This window comes from Cupressus sempervirens, chromosome 5 (assembly GCF_028749045.1).
Source record: "Cupressus sempervirens isolate cs-2001-9-10 chromosome 5, ASM2874904v1, whole genome shotgun sequence".
Classification (NCBI taxonomy): Eukaryota; Viridiplantae; Streptophyta; class Pinopsida; order Cupressales; family Cupressaceae; genus Cupressus; species Cupressus sempervirens.
Window position 1 is genome coordinate 324,111,756 of NC_143122.1, and position 11,906 is coordinate 324,123,661.

The 11,906-nt window shown below is 35.4% G+C and overlaps 1 protein-coding gene across 2 annotated transcripts in view; it reads right to left on the reverse strand.

The window, feature by feature from the left end:
- The window catches only part of LOC149555971 (lipase 1), a 67,115-nt gene extending 56,768 nt beyond the window's left edge, over positions 1–10,347 (reverse strand). For both annotated transcript variants that reach the window (XM_089830097.1, XM_089830098.1), the window contains exon 1: positions 9,902–10,347. In XM_089830097.1, the coding sequence (XP_089686223.1) occupies positions 9,902–10,054 (153 nt within the window). In that variant the 5' untranslated portion in view covers positions 10,055–10,347. The remainder of the gene's footprint in view (positions 1–9,901) is intronic.
- Between the last annotated feature and the right edge of the window lie 1,559 nt (positions 10,348–11,906).

The window sequence follows — 11,906 nt, forward strand, 5'->3', positions numbered from 1 at the left end:
CGAGATTAGGAACTTCTCTGAGACCTCAAAGGCTGTATGGGGTATATATCATTTCACTGGGGAAACTGCAACTTGGTGGGGAAACACTAAAGTCGAGCAAAACATTAGAACTACTGATATCACCTGGGAGAAATTTGTGGGCATATTTCGGAGACGTTGGCTACCTCAGACCTTTTATGATTAGAAACTCTTGGATTTTCAGAACTTAAAACAAGGAGACTTGTCAGTGCATATGTACTGGGAGAAGTTCACACGGTTGCTTAAATATGTACCACCTTACCAGCAAGACACCAACCTGAAGGTGAGAAAGTTTATCATGGGATTCAATAACAAGATTGGAGTTGTTGATGTTCTTGCACCTCGGACCATGGAAGAGGCTCTAGAAAAGGTTGTCCGACAAGAGCATAAGATTAGAAAGGATGACTCCATCTGAGACAACAAAAGAAAGACTACTTGGAATTTAGAAGGCGCTGATTTTGGACCACTGAAAAAACAATTTAAGGATTATAAGAATAACAAACCTGAAATTAAAAGCGGTGGAACAAGAGCTATCAAAGGTAATTTTTATATGAACAAAAACAACAGAAATAATGAGAAGAAGGGACCACCGGGAGGATGTTTTATCTGCAGAGGAAATCATTATAAGAAGCAATGCCCTAACATTAGTCAGTCACAGCGTCCACCTTTGCCGCAACAGCAACAAGTCTTTCAGTAGAGGATTCATGCAGCCTTGGATAATAGGCAAGCAGAGCAGCAGATAGGCCCCATTGAAACCCCAAGTAAGAATTACGGAAACCCTGTATCCATATTAATTGATACTGGAGCAATTGAATGTTTTATATCACCTAGGTTGTTAAATAGATTTCCGAAAAGATCTAGTTTTATGGCAAAACCATGGACAGTCAAGTATGCAAACCAGTTAAGGGCCAAGGTAGAGCAATGCCTGTTTGAAGCTCAGGTTGATTTTTCGAATTTTTCTACAAAATTGAACTTATATGTAGCTCCGCTAGGGTCATATGACATTATCATTGAAATTAATTGGCTCAATGAACATAAGGCTAAGGTAGATTGTCTTGCCAAAACTGTAAACTGTGTGGATGATCAAGGCAAACCCACAAGCGTTTTAGGGATTAAACATGAAATTAGACCAAAACAGATTTCTGCAATGCAACTTAAGAGATATGGGAGAAAAGGCTGTGAAATTTTTGCAATTAAGATTGAAGATACAAGAGAGCCTAAAACAACTATGTATGGGGATGACTACATTTATGAAGATGGGGAAATCAGGCAAAAATTAAAAGAATCCTTTGAAGAAAAATACCCCTATTTGAAGAATTATCAAGATGTGTTTCCTGAGGAACTTCCTAGATTACCCCCTTCCCGGGCATTTGATTTTACCATAGACTTGATACCAGGAGCAGAACCCATATCCAGGGCCTTATATAGAATGACCACCACAGAGTTAATGGAGTTACAAATTCAACTACAGGATATGTTGAATAAGAAGATGATCCAACCTAGTGTCTCACCATGGGGAGCCCCAGTGTTATTTGTAAGAAAGAAGGATGGAACCATGAGACTATGTATAGATTACAGGATACTTAATAAAGTCACCATCAAAAATCGGTACCCATTGCCAAGGATAGACGATCTTCTTGACCAAATGAAGGGGGCGACTATATTTTCAAAAATTGATCTAAGATCAGGATACCATCAACTGTGAATTAAGGATGAGGTATACATAAAACTGCTTTCAGAACTAGGTATGGACATTATGAGTTTACAGTATTGTCATTTGGATTGACTAATGCCCCCGCAGCTTTCATGAATTTAATGAATAGTACATTTTAGGATTGTTTGGACAAATTTGTATTGGTCTTTATAGATGACATTTCAATATACTCCAAAAATGAAGAGGAACATCAGAGACACTTAGAGATAGTTCTGCAAAGACTAAGAGAACAAAAGTTATATGGGAAATTATCTAAGTGTGCTTTTTACCAGAAGGAAATTCAGTACCTAGGGCATATTATTTCAACACAGGGTATAGCAATAGATCCATCTAAGATTAAAGCAATTAAAGAGTGGCCCATACCTAGAAACGTATCTGAAGTCAAGAGCTTCATGGGTTTAGCTGGACTCTACAGAAAATTTGTCAGAGATTTCTCAAGAATAGCCTATCCAATCACTTCACTCTAGAGAAAGGGAAAGAAATGGAAAAGTGTCGATCAGCTTTCGAGTTTTTGAAAGAAAAATTGACTACTGCACCTATTTTGAGGGTACCCGATCCACAAAAACAGTTTGTAGTTATCACTGATGCATCAGGTGAAGGTTTAGGGGGTGTATTAATGCAGGAAGAACAAGTCATTGCTTATGAGTCTAGGAAACTGAAAAATTACGAACAAAATTATGCACCCCATGATCTTGAATTAGCAACAATAGTGCATGCCTTGCAAATGTGAAGACATTATTTAATTGGAAAACCTTTTGAGCTTAGATCCGATCACCAAAGTTTAAAATATATTTTCACCCAACAGAATCTTAATGCTAGACAAAGGAGATGATTGGAATTTTTAGCAGATTATGAGTTCTACATAAACTACATTAAGGGAAAGGAAAAGAAGGTGGTTGATGCCTTAAGCCGGAGAAGACACATCGCAGAAATGACTATGGTAAATTTCAGGTTGAGAGACCAAATTATACGACATTTGGAACATGATGAGTTTTATACAGAAATTAACATGGCACTTATTAGAGACCCGCAAGATCCCAAGTATTCAGAGTTTAGCCTAGAAGAAGATGGATTGTTAAGGTATCGCCACAGAATCTATGTGCCAAATAACCCTGAACTCCAAAGATTGATTTTAGGTGAACATCACTCAGCTCCGTACTCAAGACATCTAGGAGTAATGAAAATGTTATCTAATATAAAACCTTTATATTTCTGGAAGGGAATGAACAGGGAAATAATCAAATTTGTAACAAGTTGTTTAGAATGTCAGAGAGTGAAGGCAGAACATCGGTACCTAGCAGGTTTGTTGCATCCAAACGAGGTACCCGAGTGAAAGTGGCAAGTACTCTCTATGGATTTTGAACAAGGATTACCTATGACTCGAAATCGACACAACACTATCTTGGTCGTGGTTGATAGATTGACTAAAGTTACTCGTTTCATACTAGGAAATTTATCTGATGGATCACCTGAAATTGCTCATAAGTTCATAAAAGAAAATTTCAAGTTACACGAGATTCCAAAGAAGATTATTTCAGATAGGGATGCTAGGATAACTTCCAGATTTTGTCAAACATTATTTACAACCTTGGGCACCAAATTGAATATAAGTTCAGCCTATCATCCTGAGACAAATGGTCAGATCGAGCGAGTAAATCAAGTATTAGAGGATCTCCTAAGGGTATATTGTATGGATCGACAATATCAATGGGAAACATACTTACCTCTGGTTGAATTTGCATTTAATAACTCTTATCAGTCTTCAATTAAAATGGCTCCTTTTGAGGCTTTGTATGGTCGTAAGTGCAGAACTCCAATAAGTTGGAATCGATTGGAGGACAGGGTTATTGTTGGGTCTGAAATGCTACAGGAGATGGAAAAACAAGTACTCCAGATTCGTCAGAGGTTGAAGGATGCGAACGACAGACAAAAGAGTTATGCTGATGCTCAAAGAACACCCAAAGAATTCTCAATAGGGGACAAGGTGTTACTAAGAGTTAAACTTCAAAAGAGTACTATCAAGTTTGGCAAGAATGCGAAGTTAGCCCCTAGATATGTAGGACCTTTTGAGGTTTTGGAGATTGTCAACCCAGTAGCTTACAGGATTGCTTTACCACCAGCCCTTGCCAGGATGCATAACGTCTTCCATGTGTCTTACCTTAAAAAGTATATTACCCACCATGAGCATATGATTGAGTGGAAATTATTGCAGGTGCGAGAGCCAGGAGTGGTAGAGGTAAAACCACTCAAAATACCCGAGGTATGTAAGCTACGCTTATGAAATCGAGAAGTAACACAGTGCAAGGTCTAGTGGGACCAGTATACGGAAGATAATGCCACCTGGGAAGATTATCATGATATTTTTCAAAGATATCCCTATCTTTTCTCTGAAGTTGAAAACTAAATACTTTATTTCTTTTATTTTAACTGATTAAGTACAATATGTTATTATTTTCATCAAGGACGATGAAAAATCTAAGGGGGTGGGTATGTTACATCCCAAATTTTGCCCTATATTTTAAGTTGAACATAGCCATTGATTTAACGAAACAATATCATGTGAAATTGAGTTAGTTAATTATAGTCGTTGTTCATTTCTTCATATCATGTGAAATTGAGTTAATTATAGTTGTTTATTTCTTCATGATCGTGTGAAATTGAGTTAGTTAATTATAGCGGTTGTATCGATTTATTTATCATATGAAAATGAGTTAGTTAGTTATAGCCGTTGTATCAATTTATTCATGATCATTCTATAAGAATTTGGCTTAGGCCAGAATTCACCTAAGACCAAGGAACTCAAACACAAGCACAACAATAGACCAAAGAGAGAGAGTATGATCAGAATGACGATATTCATTCAATACGCCATATCAGCCATATGCAAGTACACTAGGAGTGCCTGTATATAAAGGCCTCTGGAGAACTTCTAGAATGCATAGAAGTCGGCACCATGATAAGTCATACAACCAGGCATATGTCCATCAGATATGGGTTATCCTCCATTAAGCATGGAATTAAGTGCAATGATGTGAGGATAAGCTTACAATGGTGTAGCACGCAAATTAGTGGTGTAGACAACATGTGCTAAATTAGGAGTGCGAATAACTGTGTTGTCAACATGACAACTCAGTGAATGATGCAAACTCCAGTGTTGTAGACACCATGTGCATAATTAGAGTTGCGTACTTCTGTGAGAGTACACAAACTCCTAAGTGTCTCACCTAAATAAATAATAAAATAATGCAAAATAATTAAATAATGCATTAACCTAAGTAAACTTAAGTAAGTGTAAATAGTAAAATACTTATTTACACCAACAATAGTCGTTGTATATACGATGAACATGTAGAGTTAGTTATTTTGACATTGATGAAATCCCTAATGGTCACTTGATGATTTTGAATTAGCAATTTATAAAATCTTGAATTGATGTCTTGGCGAGAATGTTGTTTTGAATGATTACAAGAAGAAGACTGAAGAGAGAGGGGAAGCATTGCTAAACGGGGTCATCGGAAGGGGATGGTCGAATAGTTCAGTGATCAGAATCGATAGGTTTGACCTAAAACTATCTTGGCAAGGTTACTAGGACTTGGCAACATATTTCATGGTGGAACTACATGAGCTATAAGAAGAACATTATAATAAATAAAGTAAAATAAACATAAATTCTTACCTTTAAAAGACTTATCAAATATTATTATTTAACTATTATTTTACATTCTCAAATACGAACATATGTAAATAATAATAAGATGACACCAATACATTATAAATAATAATCCAATGATGCCACCTTATCATTACGTACACATAAGTGTACATGATAAAATATAATAATAATAAAATAATAATAACTCTTAAAACTTTTCATCTTCTTTCTTTCTTTCTTTCTTTTCCCTCCTCCTCTCTTTTTATCTTTAAAGTCAATTTGAATGGTTTTGAGTGATTTCTTGTAACAGATGGAAGTCGTAGAGTCAAGCTCTTGTTTATTTCTTTGATTCCCATAATCACATCAGGCATTCGATTATTTTCATTCAGCCTTTCAAGCCCATTGCCGCCAGTAACCCGAAAGTTACAGAGCTCAGAAATTGAATTCATTTTTGCCTGAACTTTCCTTATCACACTTGCCGCAGATCACAGATCAGAAATCAAGGATTCAACCAAGCGCAAGCCTTTCAAAATCATTTAGAGGAGTCACATAAGGCACCTGTCACATCTTGTTTTGCTTTCTTTAATTGTCAAGTTCAATGCACAGCAAACCAAGTTTATTTATATGCTCTAAGTCTCGCAGGTTCACAGTTTTCCTTTTCATATTGTAACAACAGTAGTAAGGAGATTGTAATACCAATTCCATGTCAAGATATCTGATAGTTCCATTCGAATGCAAAGGATTATTGGTAGAAATATATATATATATATATATATACATACATACATTTGTTTTATGCTTGATATAATGGAAATCTTGCCATGTAGTCTGACAAATATGTTTAAATCCAAATACTTCCAATCATATTTCATAATGGTGAATAGAATATCTCAAAATCAGAACACCAATGAATTCACCAGGCAATGATGCCAGAATATGGTGAAGTAGGTAAAATGTTCTACTGCAATTATAGTATGATAGCACCTGGGAATCACCGGCTTGGAGACAATCTACAAAATAAGGTTGACATCAATATTAATAAAAATAACATATTAAACATTACTTTAGCTCATGCATGTTCCACTTATGTAAGATGTTGCCAAGTCGAGTTGGTGGAGATCGGGTTTGTCGACCCAAATTTTGAAATCCTTGGCCAGGGTGGAATTAGGCAGATTTGTCGAACAAGTGATCTTTGTTGATTGTCCAGACACTTCAGTTATTTTGGCGAATAACTGTTGGGACTTCAACCCACCTGAATACTCTGATGGCTGCATTTAAGAACATCCCAAGCCCGATCCTGAGGTAGGGAGGGCCGTTCTATTAAATTAAAATAAGTGGGGATAAATAATGGTTCGCGGTTGGGAGGTTAAGCCTATGTCAATGCTTCTCCTCTCACTAATGCCAGGGCTTGGACAACAAATAAAAGAAGTTCCTCAAATTATACTATATGTTCTTTAAACCTCTGAATGTTTAGTTATTTCATTTCAAGATGAAAGTCGTTTATTTACAAATAGCTATTATTTTAATTAGAAGAAGAAGTTAAATGTTCGCAATTATTTCAATTTGTAATTTGATAGATATTTCATTTCAAGAACATCTTTCAGTTGAATTTTTAGTAGTAGTTAAATGATTGCAATACATAATATCTCATTTTGTGTTTTAGATATTTCTGTTATTTACTTTCAGCTGAAAATGAAGTTATATGTTAACAAAACATTAATATCTCATTTTGTATTCTCAGAAACTCGGTAGAATATGTAATGTATATATTGAAAGGAGTTTTTATTTCAGATTAAACAGTTGATGGAAATCGGTAGAATATGTAATGTATATATTGAAAGGAGTTTTTATTTCAGATTAAACAGGTGATGGAAATCATAGTCATGTGAAATGAAATAGGAAACCAGTTTGATTCAAGATTAAAACTTGTTTAGAAAAATCCTTATGTTACACCCACCTGGGGCAGTTCATTAACTTGCAGTGAAAAACAAGTAAACAGTCTAATGCATCCTCTTCATAGAAGTTGGTAGAAGACACAAAACAAAATCCGATTTTCTTCAAGAATCTTCAAGAAGTTGGTTTTCTCTACGAAACAAAATCTGATCAGTTGTCAGCACAAAACAAAATCTAATCTCAATGATAGCAAGTTTCCACAATCCATTACAATACCAAAATGCTTCTTTCATCCTAATGATGGATCATGGAGTATGATCCGAAACATTGATGGTTAAAAACTTATACACAATCATTCCCAGAAGCATCTCAGCAAAATCTAATATTTCTTCTAAAGGACAAGAGTACACAGTTGGCAGCCAACACTGCCATACAGGCCAGATAGCCCCATTTCACAGGTTCATCACAGTCCTCCCATCCCCTAATTGCTTGACCTTAAGCAATTTCACATTAATGAATTAGTGAATTACTGACAATATGCAGAGCAGAAACTCTGAACAGACCTTTATGAGAGCTTCTGTGACATTAATCTACTTTTCAAGAGCGAGACTTGAAAATTTGACATTTTCACTTAATCCAAAATGAATTGTAATCACTACGCATTGTAAGAGACCCTCCATTTCTTTCATCTAATGGTCATTTTTTTCAAATCTGGTAGAATATCAACTCAAATAGTAACCCACACTTATGAGGTCACCCGAGCTCCAAGGTCGGCTGCAGATAAACTCTCCAGTATGATTCATCATAATCATCACAGGCAAGGTGATTGTGGTGATGTGGAGGTTACGCCTATTAACAAGAGGAACTAATCCAATGCTATATACAGTAAAATCCCAAAAGTCTAAACTCTATATGGCAGTTATTCATTGGATTTGGCTCAAAGATGGGTGTTGTCTAAAACAAATTGAGAACACAATGCCTATGACATGTAATATTCCTTCCAAATACTTTCTTTCAACATTTTAACCCAATGGCCCTTTTAACCAGTTGTACTCAAACATTCTAAAAGCAACAGTGCCAACCCACAATGAAGATTCACACAAATTTTTACACATCTAGGTTAGTAATCAAGGATCCCGAGTATTCTATTTGAACAATAACATTTTTAATTGTAAGTGTGTTTCCACAATCCATAGTAGTAGTAGTTTTGGTGCTGGAATAAGATTGTGTGTTCCTTCTTTTTAGATAAAAATTAATTTTAAGAATCCGAGTTCTCATAGTCCAGAGAGTGATAGTGCACTGATGATGAATTTGTTCATAATGATACATGGCCCAGGCAAATCCCACTATCCACAATAAGGCGGCCCAAAAGTCTCCTCAGCGTGTGGCAAGGCTGCAATGTACTATCGGATAGAAGCCAGCATGGCCAAGTTTACAAATCTTAAGAATGTCTTTGGTGCTGGATAAGACAACACATAACCTCAACCAAGGCTAACAATCTCAAAACGCAATCCAAAACTCTCAATAGTCAATATCAAGTAACTTGAGTCTGATAAGCTGTGATCTATGTTTCTAACAGTAATATGGAGTAGTTATTACAGTTTGCGATCATAACCCAGGTTCAAGCCCAGAAGCCCTGTCGACGTTTATTGATCTCTCTATTAATGGACTGGTATTATGAGTCCTGTAGTATAGTGAAAATTATATAGAGTGTAATGGAAAAGCAACCTGTCCAAGATGGCCTAACCATGAAGAAAAGAATAACCGTTGCTCCGAGGCAATGGAATTGACCAAACTTTGCAAGTGACAGACTATTTGGCTTGTTGGACTTATTAAAATCATTTCATTTTATTGGCAACCCAATGGTCAATAGATATTAATGCCAATTCGGAGGCAGTGGCAAGAGCGTGCCATGGGCTCGAATCCCTTGCTCAAATAAATCAACCCATTGCTTGAAAAGACATGTCGAGATTGTGGTGTATCAGCGTGACCACTCTCTAAAACAGGGAAGCACACGGCACCAGCATGTCGAGAGCGTGATATGTTCGAATCCCACTCAGTAAAATTGGGAAGTACACGGCACCAGCGGACATATGATGAGGTTGCAATATAATAATTATATGGTACATTGGAACATGTGGTAAGCTAGTGGTGCTCAGGCACGACCCGGGTTCACATCTCCTCACTATAAATAGGGCAGTTTCTAATTCCAACAGACGTGACAATATTGTTATTTCTGGAGCAACGAGTATAGGCTGTAGCTTTTAATTGTGGCGAGGTTACTGTGAAATAATTAGAGGGTAGCTTAAGAATGACACGTCCATAATCTCACCTAAAATTTCCCGGCCGAAAACTACAAAGACAATTCAATAACAGATCTCGAGTTAGGAATTTAGTGGGAACCAACAAAAATCCAATTGCAGATGAATTGTACATTAAAATTAAACCAACAATTGAGATTTTTCTATAAAAACCTGATCACGCCAGAAAACAGAAGGCATCCATCTCCAAACTAAAATCCAGACTCATGATTCCCAGTTTTCAGAAATAATTTTATTTACATTGTAATTTACAGATTAACTAGCTTAAAAAGAAACAAATAAAGGAAAGAGTATCAGTTGTACCGTGTGTTCGATGCAGGGGTAACCCAATGGTTGGATCAAGTGGTAACACAGGCCCACGTCATCATCTTTAAGAAGTGCCTGAACCCAACTCAGTGTCTGAATGAGGCGTACGAATATTAAAAGGGCTGAATATTTTTTAGCCCATTTCTCCATTTTCAGGCCCTCCTATTTTAATTGAACCGCGGAGCCTCTGTTTATATTCTCGTCAGACCATGCTTAAGAGATGAGCTTAAATTTTAACGGATTACAATAGTCATACAAGAAATTAGTGTAATATGTCATACAAGTAGAAGAGAGAGGATGATCTCCAGATATTACAGTTGCATTGAACTAATTTCGTTCCGAATGTACTCTGAAAACGAGAGAGACTAAAAAAAAATTTATAGACATTGCCTCAGGAGGCGGCCACCTGAGCGAAAATGTATTACGCGCTTGGATGTTAAGGTTGTTGGGTTACTTGCGGATCCTACTTAAGAAATATTTTTTATTGATTGGTTCATCTGCACATCATTATAAGTGATTGGTGAACTACTTTTTGATTCTTTTGTGAATAGTGTCTTATGTCGAATGCATTGTTATCATTATCAGTGACAAGTTGAAATCTTAGTTTTAAATATTGAAGTTGTATATTAAACCAATAACAATAAGAAAATCAAGAATAATAAATTAATAATGACAAAATAAATAAATAAATTTTGAAGTATGCACACGAAGTTAGCTATAACCACTACTAGGTATTGCAAAAGCTTACTTGATTATTAGGAAAAACCATTCAAATAAATGAAAATAGTTATTAAACTATTAATAATATTTGTTAAGTTTTTGTGAATGGGTAGTAAGTTAAGTGATCTTAATTTTAGAGGAAACACTCTAATTGTATTTGAGTTGTAGTAATGGAATAAGTATCCTTTCAGGGTCCAATGTTTTTCCCCTTTGTGACATTACCTATATGCAACATGTGTTACTTGTATTATTCATTCTCATGGGAGACAGATTCTATTGAACCAATTCTCATGAAAAAAGATGTGGGAAAGACCTCCTATTGAAGAATTGATTAGCTAAAGGGGCTATATTATGAATTGTTCATAAGATACAAGACTTGTTGAAGGTTTTGCAAATGGTGTAGCAAACTTATAGAATTTAACCTTGGGGAAAACTTTATGGTTAAGCATGTTTGAGTTGGAGTAGTGCAAGGATGGGTGACCCTTTAGGAAGGCTCAATGATTTACCTCTATGAACATCACCTAAATGCAATGAGTGCTAAGTTTACCATTCATTTTAATGAGACGTCGGTTCCTTTTGCTCTTTGGTATCAACTTGATGATGGATTACAAATTGCAATCCAAAATGCTAATGAAAATAATTCAACACAATCTACCCTAAAATCTTGTGCAATAATCTTATGGATTGTGGAAATTTGATATCATTGATGGGTCAGTGAGTTTGACTCATAAACTACACTATTGAATCGTGATAACAATATCTTAATTTGACTACTTGTGAAAAAAATCTCTAACTTATCAAGAATATGTATTTTCTAATGTAAAGATTTTGAGTCATATTAAGAGTGGGTTTTCAATCTTCAATTATCGACTTCAAAAAAAAATGATCAACTTAAGTATTTTCCTAATCATTTGTCAGTCATTTAAATCATTTATATTTTTGTTAATTAATCCCAAAAAAATCAAAGAACAAATCGATCAAAAGGTATTATAAAGAATGTTATGTAACATGCAAGCCATCTAAAAAAATTAGATTATAGTTAATCAATACAATAAAACTTTTTTAAAAATCAATCAAAAACTAGTGTATAGACCAAAGAACAACAATGGGTAATTTAGATTATCATATGGATCTTCTCGTGGTAGATTTATTCTACTATTTTATATTTGTCCTGAACTTTTAACTATATATCATTTTATATCTGTGTTGAATTAGATATGAAAAATAATAAATTACTAGTTCAATTCAAAGTGGGGTCATGGATTCTTCTCTCCGTGAAATG